General features: G+C 44.8%; 1 protein-coding gene across 15 annotated transcripts in view; it reads right to left on the bottom strand.

The window, feature by feature from the left end:
- Ppp6r3 (protein phosphatase 6 regulatory subunit 3) overlaps positions 1–15,029 on the bottom strand; it is a 133,604-nt gene that overhangs the window by 12,126 nt on the left and 106,449 nt on the right. For 6 of the 15 annotated variants that reach the window (XM_028871574.2, XM_028871541.2, XM_028871584.2 and 3 more), the window contains 7 exons: positions 10,820–10,917; positions 8,969–9,023; positions 8,511–8,641; positions 4,693–4,814; positions 2,442–2,595; positions 1,759–1,865; positions 201–351 (listed from right to left, as the gene is read on the bottom strand). In XM_028871574.2, coding sequence (XP_028727407.1) covers positions 201–351; positions 1,759–1,865; positions 2,442–2,595; positions 4,693–4,814; positions 8,511–8,641; positions 8,969–9,023; positions 10,820–10,917 — 818 coding nt within the window. Of the gene's footprint in view, positions 1–200; positions 352–1,758; positions 1,866–2,441; positions 2,596–4,692; positions 4,815–8,510; positions 8,642–8,968; positions 9,024–10,819; positions 10,918–10,945; positions 11,048–15,029 lie in introns of those variants that run through there. The other 9 variants (XM_037208602.1, XM_037208616.1, XM_037208620.1 and 6 more) reach the window with 3 other exon arrangements.

Below are 15,029 nucleotides of genomic sequence, written 5' to 3'. Positions count from 1 at the left end.
AGACACACACACATGAGGAAAAATGCACTTTAGGGGCCTAAAACTCTCCATCTCTTGGTTAACATGAATGGAGATGTTAGGAAGACAGCAAGCTAGCTTTTAAATACTCATTGGAATCTAAACATGTCACACTGGTTTCTTCCCCTCTTCCCCCTTCCTCCTGACAAGCTGTCACCGTAGGAGCCCCAGGCTCTGGTTACCTTTTGAAGACTGCAGTCTCTGTCTTGGCGTCTACAGTGAGGCTGAGTGTTTCCTTCATGCCGCCATTCATCACGGTCTCAGTTACCTTGTCTGTACTCTCGGCATCCTCTTCCCCGTCTGAGCTGGCTTCCATGGCCACACTGCCTGGTGCTGAAAATGCACACAGTGGACAGTCATATCCAACAGACCTACTGTGGAGCTGATGCCCTTTTCTAGAAAGACTCCCCTGCCTTAGTCCTGCCTACTGCTTCAAGATGTTAACAGTAGCAGCTCCAACTCTTGATGGGCACAAGTTGCTTATAAATGCCCACTGGGGTGGCTCTCTCACATGTTTTCCTCAATGGAGGACTGCTAAGTTCCAAAGAGCCTTCTCAGCTCTATGGTCCCATTTCCCTCCTAGCACACCCCCATTGTTCCTAGGTCTACTCTACAACATGGGGGAATGTGCCTAAGGGTCTTTCCTTTGTTCTACGATAGGAGGCCACAAGGTACGTTGGTCATGAGCTTGGACTTGTCAGATTTCTGGGTCTGAACCCAGTGCCCCTACTCCCACTCTCAATCTGTGCAACCCCAGGCAGAGGAGACTATCCTGTGCCTCTAGCTTCTTACTCATCAAACCAGCTACAATGGTGTTTTAAATATTAAGTTGCCACAGTTCACAAAGAGCATCTCAACTGAGTAACTCTATCAGGTGGGTCTGAGGGCATTATACAGATGTTAACTGATGTAGAACACAATCAAGGTGGTGTTTTATGGCCTCTGCTCCTGCAGGTGGATGCCATGTGGCCAGCTGCTTGAGTTCCCAAATGATGGACTAGAACCTGAATTGTAAGTCAAATGGAGCTTTTTCTTTCCTAGGTTTTTTTTTTTTTTTTTTTTTTTTTTTGTCAGATGTTTTATCATGGCAACAAAAATGAAACCCGAATACCAGGTCAATGGAGTGCTGACAGAATTTTTTTGGGCTCAATTATTTGGAGTGATAATGCCCCCACCAGCTACCTCTTCTGGCTCTGAGGCTTCTGCTCACTGCCTCTTTCTTTTCCCAGAAACTCACTGCTTCGCTCTTCCTGAGGCTCTTGCCTCCATACACACACACACTCCCTACCACAGGCGCTGCTGGTTCACTCTCCCAATGGCTCTTCACCAGTCTGCAAACAGTTCAGGGTCAATGCAAGGAACACAGGTGAACATTCTGAGCAATGAGATAGCTCCCTAGGATTCAGACACCTATGACCATTTCATCTGCTCATATGGGGAGATCAAGTTCATACCCCATGTGCCTCGGCAAAACCCCAGGGGGTCTTCAGGAACAGGATGGAGGCATGGTATCTAGTCTGGTCTTCTCCACTCTGGGCATTATGCTTCCTCCTCTCTCTGACTTTAGATACCTATTCTTAACCCTGACAAGATGGACACCTGGAACCAATCCCTTCTAGACTCCCCGTTTTGTGATTCTGCCACAATACAGGTTCTTCTCTATGATGACCAACAGACATTAGAGCCACAGCCTGTCTGTTTCTTCTACCTGCTGTGGGCATGTTGGCATACTGTACTTACCCTCTGGCTGAGTGGCCAAGGCAGCAGCACCAGGTGTCAAGGGATCCATAGGCTCAGTGCTGGTTTCCATTTCCACAGGAGAATTACTCCTTAAAGACTCCTTTGTGCTTTCAGAAAAGAGAAAATTCAGATGTCAGCAGTGGGAACAGACCTCAGTTACACAAAATGAAACATGAAATCCACACTTAATATTCAAATGTTGACAAAGCTATACAGGAAAATTATGCAATGAGGTCTGTCACTGAGCCGCAGTGACACCTGCTTGCACTCTAATTTACAGCACTAGACTGATGGCAAGTGAGAACCAAGCTCACAGACACAGGGAAGTCAGACTCTGCCTTATATTGTGCCATTCCACAGGTGTTGGTCAGGGACCGGCTCTTACTCCCCACAATGCACCTGTGGAGCCTAAGACACTACGCAGCTCTGGAAGTGCATCTTCCATTCCATTCTGCTAAATACCCTGGGGCTTATCTCCCCAGGGTGTCTGATGAAAAACCTCCCTTTCTCATTTGCTGTGGTGCACAGCTGTGTCAGTATGTCCCAATCACATGCTGACTATTAATCCTGTTCAAGGTGCCACATTCCAAGGTAAAACAAGGTGCAGAACACATGCTCCCAGTAAATGCATACTGCCTGCTTCACGCAGGAAAAGCTTCAAAAGACAGCACATGCTTGCTCACCTCAGAGAGGACGTGAACTCTGAAAACGAAGCCCAGCCTGTCTCTTTAGTTGGCATCGGCTCCTCTGTGCTCCAGACATCAGAGCCCACTGAGTCTAAGGGTGCACCATGGGTGGTTTCCATTGGGACGTCAAAGTTGGCTGACCAGGTGGGTGCTGAAACGAAGGGACGATTATCACTTGAAGAAGTCAATCCTTGAGTTTAAAAAGGGACCATCTTTCTGAGGCTGAGTGTGGTGGGGTATGCCTGTCATTACAGACACTTGGGATGTGAGCTAGGAGAACTGTTTAAGCCCAGGCAAGATGAGAAGAAAGTAGTTCCTCTAGGAGAAAAGTTAACATGGTGCTACTGGGAGGTGGGACTGGCACTATCACTGGAAGGCAAGGTGACCCTTGTGGCTTTTCATCTAGCAATTTGATTCCTATGAATATTTCCCAATTGAAATATTCTACAAAGCTACAAAGTATATACAAAACTCCGCCTAACAATTAATTTTCCTGCTCACCACATGCAAAGTTCTGGCACCAGTTCATTGGGTCAAGAGCTCTACTTCACAGTGAAGACTACGGGGAAGGAATTCTATACTCTTAGGATGTGTGACAGTCCTTCCCAAGGTAACTCCCAGACCTAACAGCAGAAACTGCTCAAAACTCTGCAAACAACCCAAGAGAGCGGCAGGGAGAGAGGTAGGCGTACACACACACACACACACACACATGTACACGCACATGTGGATCACATGTTCAGAGAGTGAAGTGTCTCATATCTACTGATAAAAAAGAAGCCTTTCCCAAACAGCATGGAGATAGGAGGCTGCTGTCCTGTGGTGCTGAAGTAAGTACAAAGGTCATCCAGACATCCCCTCAAGGTACAGCAGAGGCATGTTGTTTAAGTCACACTAGCTCACTTCCTTCTGAATCCCCCATCCATCATCTTCCCGCCCCCACCCCCTTTCTTTTGACCCTCCTTTTTCTCTTTCCAGTTTTTTGATACAGGCTCTGTAGCTCAAGTTGGCCTCAGACTTGCTGAGTAAATGAGAATGAACCTGAACTGCTGATTCTTTTGCATCTCCCAAGGACTGAGATTACAGATATGTGTCACCATGCCCAGTGATTCTGGAAAATTCTTTAGCTTTAAAGGAAAAAAAAAACAAGCCCTGTATCAGCTACAACAGGGAATAAATTTGAAGGCACTGCTGAGTGGAGTGCACCGTCCCCAATGACAGGGCTGTAACGGCTCCGAATACATGAGACATCTAGACTAGCTAGATCCAAACATCTCAAAGAACAGCAGCACTGAGACTGAGGGCAATGGGACTGCTTGGCAGGGATGGATGACAAAGCTCCGGTGACCTGCTGCACAACAGTGTGAAATGTGCAAACCCAGGGGCAGAGCCCAGGAGAGCAACCCTGCAGACGCCAGAGCGCCCTCCCCCTGCCGATTTTAAAGGGGCAGCACAATCAAGTCTTCTAGTTAGTAAGCAGGAGGGTACAGATGTGGACCAGCTGAACAAGGCTAAAGTTTGGAGTTTCACAACTGTAAGACATGTTTACAATTATCTGAGCTTAATTTGGCTCCCCTGGTGCACTCCATTCATAACTCCATAAGACACAATTATTTCCTCATTTCTATAGGCTGTCTATGTCCTAACCAAAAAAAAAAAAAAAAAAAAAAAAAAACCTTTGTGTCCAGGTGCCCACGGCAGGCAGAAGAGAGCATCAGATCCCATGGAGCTTGAGGCAGTTATGAAGGACCTCCTGATGGGGTGCTATGAACTGAACTTAGGTCTTTGGCAATGGCAGCATGTACTCAGAACCACTGAGCCATGTCTCCAGGCCCAGTCTGTGATTTTTTTCCACTGCTGTTACAGTATCAGTGCCTGGCTCTGGAGGGAGGTGAGTGTGTGGGGTGGGGGGCATGTTCTCTAGCTAAACCGTATAGAGACAGTGTTCAAACCGATCATCTCCAAGTATATATAACTCGTTCCTCCCTAGGAAAGACTCAAAGTTACACAGCAGTGGCAACAGTGTTTCTACCTCAACTGTGCCTCAGAGAACATCTCAGATGTCACAGGCCATTCTTTTGCCAATTTTCAAAAACAGGCAATCCCCCCACCCCCCACCTCTTTTTTGAGACAGGGTCTCTGTAGCTTTGGCTGTCCTGGCCTCAACCTCACAGAGATTAAAAAAAAAAAAAAAAAAAAGGCAATTTCAAGCACTAGAATATTAACTCCTAAGGACTGGGTGACTCACGCTCATTCAGGTCCACCTCCATCTTGTCCTCTGCGCTTGCACTGCCAGACTCAAACAGGTCTTGTTTGGCCCCATCCTCTTCTTCTGAATCTGTACTTTCTTCACTGTCTGTACTGCCGGAGCTACAAAACAACATTGACATATTTAAGCTGCTTAATCAGTGACCAGCCATGTCCAGGAAGCTTTCAAAGGACATTTACAATGAAATTTACAGTGAAAACACACGGTACTTCAGCTGAACAGTGCCTGTCTATGCCATTTCACAAAAAGGAAGACTCTGTATGTGCCAAGCATACTAAGCATCTTTCCAGACCTTTTGTTTTGTTCTTTTGTTTGCTTGTTTTTTGAGACAGGGTTTCTCTGAGTAGTCCTGGCTCTCCTGGGAATTGCTTTGTAGACAGGTTGGCCTCGAACTCAGAGATTTTCCTGCCTCTGCCTCCTGAGGGCGGGGATCTTTTCTTCTCATCATCCTCTATAGACCATCTTAGGGTACTGAAACCCCCCCCCTTTTGTTTCAATTGGGAAAGAGACTTCTAAAGCCTATGTGCGAGTTCCTGATGGACTTGACCTGCAGTGCACTCTCCCCCAGCTGTGCCAGTGCATGTGTCCTTTGCCAGCATATGGGCTGGTATTTTATCACAGCAATAGAAACCCAACTAAAACAGAAATCACAGAGAATGGCCTATTGCTATGACACACCAGACCATATTTTGAAGAGAACTACAGAAGGATTCTAGAACATTGAGCTGGGAAAGCCATTGAGTACTTGGGTTTAATGGGCTATTGTTCTGTGTGAGTCTGAATATGTTGAGAGCAATGCATAATGATGGAGGCCTGGCTTGTGAAGTTTGAGAAGGAAGCAGAGACTGAATCTGGAGCATTTGCTATTCTGTATTAAAAAAATTAAGTGGTTTTGGTCACCTGGAGCTGAAGAATTGACTATGATTAACAAGAGACCAGAACTTCTAAAATGAAACCTTTGCTTTGCTGGGACAATCAATACAGATCCAGCTGCTGCTGAGATTAAGAGATGTGCATAACTGAGTCAAAATCTTCTGGGAAGTGTTTTGTCTGTATGGATTTAAGAACCAACTTGTAAATAGTTTGAGAAATCACTTCTTAGGATTTTGTTGGGTACTGTGTGGATCTCATGGATCCATGTGGGGAACTAGAGCTTATCTCCAGTTCATCAACCCTCATGAGTTTTAGAGTTCAGTGTACTAGCCTTTAGAGCTATGTATCTTACTTTTTACAGTCTTGTGAACAGCATCATTTAGTAATTTCAACAGTTCCAGTAGGGAGGGGTACAATTATACTGATCATGAGCTGTGAGACTTTGCTAAATGCATTTGAATTATCCTACAGTCCTTTTCTATACTCAAGCAAACTTTCTACATTAACAATGCTGTCCAAAAACTGTTCAATTTCTTCCTTTATGATTTGCCATCTTTTCTCTTTTCTAACTGAAATGTCTAGCAGTCCGGTATAATATTAAACAGAAGTTACTCATCAGACACATCTGCAAGCTCACAATCTCCACAGGAAGTCATTCAGCCTTGACTGCTAATGAGGTGAACTCTATAGTTTTCATCAATACTTTTAATAAAGGTGAAAAATTCCTTTCTACTTCTAATGTGTGGAGATTGCTTAAATTTAAGACTGGATGTAGACACTTGAAGAGGTTCAAGCAATTCTGCAGTCTTGGAATAAACACTTGGTCCTTTTTCTATGTTACTGTATTTAATCTGTCGTAAAAATAGTTTTTAGGTCATAGTCTCATTACGTAGCTCAGACTAGCCACACAATTTTGATCCCTCTGCCTCAGGCTCTGAGCACTAAACTACAGGTATGTGCTACCACAGTTGACCTGTTACAACTTTTAAAGGGGTTTCTGCATCTCTGCTTATGACCCTACAACCCAGTTTTCTTCTCTATAATGTGAGCGAGTCAAATTTTTGTATCCAGAAGCAATAGTGTGATTTTAGAATCTTTCTGAAATGCTTACTGGCACATCAGTGAAGTCATTTAGACCCAGATCTCTAGAACTTCTTATCCTCTTGTTTCTGTCTCCCCAAGCATTGTTCTTACAGATGAGTGCTAATAGGCCTCCCTGAGGAGAAGCCTTAGAATAGAAACTCAAGCCTAACAGATACAGCACTGTTCATGTCACACCCTCCAACCTTTTCTTAATTATGGTTCTTCGTGTCATTCAAAGATCATTTAGGGTGCCACTGGCACATGGGTTGTTCATTATCTCTCATCGTTTTCAATCTTTCTACTATCTGTCCAACCTCTACTGACATGAACACTCATTCCTGCCATTAGTTGCTACCTTTTCCTGCTCACTGGGCAGCTTAGTACAGTGGTCTTCTCAAAGAGCCACTTCTATTTCACAAGCTTCCTCTCCTGTTTTTGTTCTGGAGTTCAGATCCTACTCTAATCTATAGCCTATGTATTTGGCTTTAATCTGTTCATTTTCTATTTTCTTAATGTATATGCCGAGGCCACAGAAGCGAGGTACTTTAAATCTAATATGGCCAGTTATTTCCCACATTCTGCTATACTGGCATTTTATTTTCCATCAGTTTGAAAAAACATGAAGTTCCTTACCCCCCCACCCCTATTTTCCCACAGTTTCACTATGTAACTGAGGGCTGGCCTAGAGCTCCCTCACAAGCTTACACTAGCTCCCATGTGCTGAGGTAACAGTACGTGACTCCATACCCAGTTCCCAGGGACCTGTTTCTGATTTCCAATTTAATTCTTCTATCAAAAAACTATCAACTCAATTTGTTCACCACGCTTTGCAGTTTTGTTTGCTGAATTTGAATCTGTGTCATTAGGTAAAAAGCAGTTTAAAACTGTTATGTCCTCTGAATGAACTGATCTCCTCTGCTTCTTGGTGAGAGAGAGTTGGAGAGTGAGAGCGTATACATGCATGCCTTCATGTGTGTAGAGAACAGAAGATGATATGGGGGGGGGTCGTCTCAGTTGTCGCTTTATTTATTTATTTTTTTCCAAGACACTGTTTCTCCGTGTAGTTTTGGTGCCTGTCCTGGATTTCGCTCTGTAGACCAGGCTGGCCTAAAACTTACAGAGATCTGCCTGTCTCTGTGAATACTGGGATTAAAAGTGTGCACCACCGCCCGGCCCACTTTATTTTTTGAAAAGTTTCTCACTGAACTTGGAAGAGGTTGCTAATTGGCTAGACATTACTTGCTGGATAGAGATGGTCCAGTGGGTAAAAGTGCTTTGTGTCAAGCCTGATGAACTCAATTTGAGCCCAAGACCCACATGCTCAAAGGAAAAAACTGATTCCTGCAAGCACATACATGCACAACCTAAATAAATAAATACATAAAATTTCTTCACTAAGTTACCTACAAGGGAGAACCAAGTTAAAAGGGAAAAAAAGGATGTGTGTGTGGGGGGGGGTGGCAATAGGGTCACATTCCATGCTTCCTATGTAAAGAGTTTTTAGGGTGGCTTTACCTGCCATGTTGCTGGAAAGAGGGGGCTGGCCCATTTCCTCTGAATATTTTTTGCTTGTCTACTTATTTAATGTGTATAGGCGTCTGTGTACCACCACTTCTGTGCCGGGTACCCACAGAGGCCAGAGAGAGCACTGGATCCCTTGGAACTGGAGATACAGGTGGCTATGAGCTGTCATGTGGGCACTGGCAATCAAACTGAGACCTCTGTGCTCTTAACCCCTGGGTCTTCTTCTCCAGGCCTCCATCCACTCTTCAGAGCATTCCTCCTGATAGAACAAAGCACTGGCCCTGGGTTCAGGCTACACTGGTGGTGCCGCGGCTCACCTGGACCTCCTCTGGGATTCTGGAGTAAACGCAATGTGCTTCTCCTCCCAGATATCCTCCTCATCAGAACCGCCATCGTCAAACTGCTGTATCCGTTCTTTACAACATGCTTCAAACAGGGCAATATTTCCCTACAAAAAGTGAGCAAAAGAAAAACAACTAAAGTCAAAATTGTTTTCTCTCTCAAATCACCAGTGAAAATTATTTTTCCATTTGCTTTTTAAAAAAAGGTGCCTATCACATATACCCAAATAAAGCATAAATATAAAATGTTAGCTTCTATGTAAACAACAAAAAATTCCCAAGAAAGCCTGGACTTTAAACTAGCATGTAAAAGGCCTGCATACATTCTCCTTATGGGCTCTCTTGCACAGGACAAATACATGCAGCCTCCAGCAAAACCCATCGGTTCTCCACCTCTTCAGTGGCATATCACTTACAACAGTAAACTTACTTACACTTTCATTTGTATTGAGAGTAAAGTTGATGTCTGACACCCGATCAAAAGAAACACTGTAAAGAAAGCATAAGAATTGTTAATTATCCATGGGTAGCTGTAAACAGTGCTCTGAAACTCTCAAAATTTGAAGTACTTATCATTGTACTCTCCATTGGTAATATACACACCCACTATATTGCTATATTCAATGGTGCCGTCTTCCTGGTACTAATGAATGGATAAAGAGGACAGCTGGGATGGGAGCCTGTTGAGATGAGGCTGTGAGGCCCCTGATAGCCTTTCTACAATGCATTTCTAACTTCTGTGCCAACTATGGTTCCAGGGACTACACCAAAAAAAACAAGGAAAAAAAGCTTTCTAACAACCAAGCCCAAACATTAAAAACCACAAAAGCATTGTAAAGTACTAGGACAAACTCATAAATGAAACACAGGGCAACCATGCCATCCTGCCTCCATGACAGTGAGGGGTAAAATGCAGTTACAATGAGCTACATGACTGTAAGTGGTGGGATAATGTGATCAATCCTCAAAGGTCGGTTCTAACCAATCACCAGCCCAGCACCATGTTCTAAAAGAGAATGCTAATTCTGAACTTAACACTTAAAAGAGCTGAGATGGGAAAATCCAAGATGTCAAGTGGGGATGGGGTGGGGATGGGGTGTGTGTGTGTGTGTGTGTGTGTGTGTGTGTGTGTATGTGTGTGAATGCTCATGTGTGCACACACGCGTGCAGACTGCTAACATGACAAACACATAACGGCCTTGTACAGTGTTCTTGTTCTTTCTGGACAGAAATGCGCCAACGTGGAGGGCAGCTGGCTGCCTCAGTGCTTGCTGCTTGCAGGAGAGCCTCTGCTCCCGAGTGCCAGCACAGGAAGTTCATGCAGTGTGCTGTAAAAAGATTCTACCTTCCCAGACTGCAAACTCCAATGTGTAATAAAGTAGCCTATACTGGCTGACGTCTAACAACTACTGCAAACTACTGTTATGGTGCCACAGTGGACTCAGTGAGAGACATCACCTGAGATCTAATCACAATAGCTTAAATCCTCGCTTCACCCCTGTTCTCAATAATCCATGAACCTCATGTTGAGATGTGTTCTCCTTCCCAGGCAGGATGCTAGAGTCTGGGCTCTCAGTTCTGCCAATCAATCTCCTTGTACATTTCCTTTCACTGCTCTGCCAGTTTCTAATTCCCTCTCTGCATTTGACTCTGACCACAGAACAATGGTTAGAGTGCTTGGATCTTGCAAAACCACCCCAACAACATTCTTACAGGGACTTCCCCAGAGCAGAGAGCACATGCAAACAGGGCTGGTCCTACTGCCCTGGTCATCTGCAGGAATGAATGCAGTACCCAACAACATGCTATACAGTCAGTGACTGTTCTGACCAGGTACCAAAATGGGAAAGAATTACTGACTTACTCTCAGTAATGCTATTACATATGCTGAAAAGAGCAGAATGATGGCTGGGGTCTTTATAAGCAAAGTAACTTGAGGGCAAGGGCAGGTATCTATGGTACTAGATGCTTAGGAAGCTTAGGCAGGAGGATACTTGAGCTCACAACTTCAACACTAGCAGGGGGCGACATAGTGAGACTCATCTCAAAAACAAAGACCCCTTGACCCCACTCCCACCCCACAAGGTCCCCTGGAGTGTGGCTCTTAGCTGTTCTCCTAATTACCTAGGCTCAAGGTTGGATACTGTAAGTAAGCAACAGGTGGGGGTCTCCCAGCTCAGGGCTGTTACAGAATCCACGAAGCCACTCACGGGAACCGTGTGGAGACAGTTCACTTTAAAAAGCATGTGTGAGAGGTCATTAAAGAAACAGGAAAACAGACTCACTTGCCAATGTCGTCTTGATCTGCAAACTTCTCATCGTTGAAGCCAAACTGGTCAATAAAATTGGACGTCATTTGTTGCATCTGATAATCAGAAAAGGCCTGGCAATCCCAGGACCAGTGACAGTGACATCATGATTCTAATGACATTCTATACATTATTTGCCCATTTGTGTTCCAGAAACCACTTAAATTCACACAGCCATGTGGCTTTAAAAGTTGGTGTGTTTTTCTTTAAAAAAAGAAAAATCAAATAATTTCAGACACGTTTTCCCCCAAAGGGGGGAATTTTTAAAATGTGACACACAAACTGCTCCATTACACATCATTAAGAAATACTTAAAAGATCACACTAAAAAGTGATTACTATAAAGTCTCTGGACAGAGAACTGGGTTAACCTTAGTGTGAAGAGGTGAGAGACATGTAAGTCTGAAATTATCAGAAGCATCATCATCTCTAGACACAACCAACGGCATCCTAAACTATAACACACCACCCCTAACTTCCCACCCTCCCTGGCCCCCACCATATCCCCACTCCCATCCACCAGAGCAAAAATAGCATCAGAGGAAGAAAGATTGACGGACATAGTCACAATCCTACAAATGAAATGCTGTCTGCCTACGTCTTGGAGGCTGGGAACTGTCTGAGAAGAACACTTCTCACAGCCTCCCTGAGAGACAGGGCAGGAAGCTTTAACCTCATCAGAAATCGTTCAGAAAAGCCTGAACACTGCAAGGCCTACAGAGGAGCCAATTCTATTTCCATCAGGCTCAGGTGAGTCTTCCCAGGTGGAAAATGGGGGAATGTTCTACTGGACCCCACCCAAGTGCTAACAATCTACTTATGCCATCAGGAAACCTGTCCTCACCACCCAAAGACACCAAGTGCAGCCTCCCTCCTCACTCTCACCCACACGATCACCCTGTGAGTACTACCCGTGGTCAAGGACAGAACCAGCAGTGGAACCCACACAACAGCACTTGCTAACGAGGGCTTCTGAGGACACTGGTTGCCAAGGAGGCAGCTGTAATGGCGTCAATAGAGTTCTCCTTGGGTCCTTACCTCAGCAGAGCCCACAGTTCCCACCCTGCACTGTAGAAATACCTCTGCCGTTCATCTTGACCACACTAACTCTCATAGCAGGGAATTATGGCATGGATAATCCAAGTTGTATGTAACTTAAAAATAAACTTCATGTTTGGCTTTGGAAATTATATTTTGCTTAGGTGTGAAAAGAAAACAAAAACAAGGAAAACCTAACCAACCCAAGCTTCACTTTCCTCTCAAGCAAGACAACACCCTCCCCCATCAGGCTCACGGAGATGGCATGACATGAGCTCATGGGCGTATGGGGACAGTGGGCAGTTGGCTGTGGGACAGGTATTCACAGGGTACCCAGAGGCAGCGTGGCAAGACTGTGCTGGGTAAGGTCTGCAGTACAGCTGAAACAGTCATGGGAAGCTGATTAGAGCAGAAAAAAAGGAAAAAGTTCTAGTGCTCCAGGGAACCAAAGGAAAAAAGGACAGGCAGCCTTCACAGCCACGTCAGCAAAAGCAGCTCAGGTCCTCTGACCTGAAGCCTTATCGCTTATGAGGCAAAATAGATGCTCAGTACTTCCCAGGTGTGTAAAGGACCCATGGGGAAATCTGTTAAGCAAACAACACAAGATAGGCTCTAGACTTATCTAGACTAGAATCTCAGAGCAAGGCAAGGGTCCCTCCCAGCTGCTTGCTATAGATTGGCTTTCTTCAAACTTGTCATGCCGCTTGTAATACAATTCTTTTAGATATGAATGGGAAGAAATATTCCTTGAAGTTCAACACTTTACCAGTAAATATACAACAGCAAATACACTGCAAATGTATGCATACATACATGGATACATACAGATACATTCACATGTACCCATATGTACTTTTATTTGTTGGCCCTATGCACCTAGATAGAGAGAGCTACAGCAACTGACAGAAGCTAGGATCAGAGAGTCCTCCTCTGTCCTTGGTGTAGCACAGCTTCTGAGTAAAGCAAAGAACTTCCTGTTTGCACTGGCTTTCTACACTACTGCTACAGAAGCCAGCACAGCCAAAGTGAAGAGCTGCCACACCTTCCATGCAAGGGTGCTGAAAATTCACCTGTCCTAACCTGGAACAACACACCTGGCTGCAGTAACACTAAGGAGCACTGTCCAGTACTGCCACCCTGGAGAGGGTGGGGACAGATCTCTAATAGGACTGCCACCCTGAGCACTGAAGCTGCTTTGAACTCAGTGTGACTTGTCCCAGGCCTGTGTGTGACAGGAGGTGCTAAAGGCGTCTGCTTATTTCTGACACCTATCCACACAGTAAAGGGGAAGAGCTCGTTCCCTCCCCACCTCTGGGAAGCCAAGTTTGGGGGACACTGGGAATCCAGGAAGTACTAGAGCAAACAAAACAAAACTGGCAGAGGCACGCACATCCCGAGGCACTGGCTCTGCTCAGGGCCACATCTGTGACAGGATTACCTTGTCAATAACTGTCCCACATTCTGCACACTTAGGGGCTCTGAGCAGGAAGCCCACCTTTCAACAGGAATGAGAGAATTAACAAGCTGCTATCTACAGATTGACATTCTGCTGACAGCAGAGACTATGACGACACTGTTAGGTTAACCTAGACCTTCTTTCTCCAGAAACACATTTTGGATCAGATTCATTTCAAAACAGTCCATGATTGGTTCATAGTGTAAGTGTGCAAAAAAGAGCTACCATATACATGTCAGTAAGAGTGACTAGTAATTACTCCCTATGTATAGAGGTTACAGGCAGGGGATGGAGCCCTAAGCTGAGGGTTCTGGTCAGGGCTATGTCAGGAAACCAGTTTTGTGACAGGACTGAACATGAGAAAACACTCAAAAACAGACATGGGTCTAGAACCAGGTATCATAAAAAGTGAGGCAATCCACTTTCTAGATGCCTAAAAATAACATCTAGATTAGATCAGTAGCTGTAAGTTTAGCATATGTAAAGTTTTCAGTTTGATTTACAGCAGTGAGAGGAGGGGAGGGTATGTATGACAAAGTTTAGCGACATAGGAAGATACTAAAGGTATCCTTTTTCCCTTCATATATTTAAAATTTATTTATTTAGTGTATGTATGTGGAGGTCAAAGTCCCATGACTTGTGGGAGTCAGTCCTCTCCTTCCACCATGTGGGTTCTGGGGAGCAAACTCAGGTCTGCAGCATCTCAATGGCTGAGCCACCTCACTGGTCCAGGCATCTTTTTTTCTTAATAGTAGATCCGAACAGGCACAAATCTAGGTTTACAGTGATGCATTTGGGCTCAGGCCTGGTCCAGCTGACTGTCTAAATAGTCTCCGGTGGAAGTGGGACAGTGCAGAGCTCTGATAACACAGGGCTGCTTGGAGCACAGTTTGCGGGGCTGGGCTCCTAGGCAGCCAGTGCTTCTTGAGTAAGATGCGTGTTCTCCAAGAAGACACTGCTTCTCCACAATGCTTCCTAATTCTAACTTTAGGGGAATGGCTGCCAACAGGAGCTAGTGTCAAGAAAGATAGGGAGACCAGCAAGTACTAAAATTTTACATCATATCTAGCTGGCTGGGAAAAGCTAAACTTCTTCAGTATCAAAAGCAGGCAACTGCTCAGTTGCAATACTGGAATGTGATGGGCATGCAATGTGGAAGCAAAAAACAGCCATGCAGAGAATTCAAAGCTTCACACCGACCCCAGTAAAAAGTGTTGCTGGGACTGAGAAAGAAGCCAAGCACCACCTAGTCTAGTGTGGCAGTGTTTCCTTACTCCTACTGTCACACTGAAGCCTGGACCAGAACAGTTAAGCACGGCCTTCTCCCATAAACAGCTGGCCATCTGCTTCTATTCTGAACTCTCAAACTCAACTCCCAGTAGACATGTAAAATCAACTGTCAGTTTTCTAAGAATGACCACAGTATGATAAGTCCTCTGTTTTTGCTAGACAAATTAAATGCAGTTAACAAATAGAGATAAGTTGGGGGCAGGAGTGGCAAGAACGATTCCAACTAAAACTCCATTTAGATTCCACAAGACATAATTCACTGAAGAAGGACTATCTAGATAGCCCACGTGGTTCAGAGGCACTGCACAAAGGTTACATCTAAGTAACACAGCAGCACAGCCATTACGGTCTGCAGAATGAGCATGGAGGTGACCTGTTGACTACCTGTTTCATGCCGTGCTC

The sequence above is a fragment of the Peromyscus leucopus genome, chromosome 1, assembly GCF_004664715.2.
Source record: "Peromyscus leucopus breed LL Stock chromosome 1, UCI_PerLeu_2.1, whole genome shotgun sequence".
NCBI lineage: Eukaryota > Metazoa > Chordata > Mammalia > Rodentia > Cricetidae > Peromyscus > Peromyscus leucopus.
Note: the sequence above shows the minus strand (reverse complement) of the source record. Positions and strands in the feature narration are given on the sequence as shown.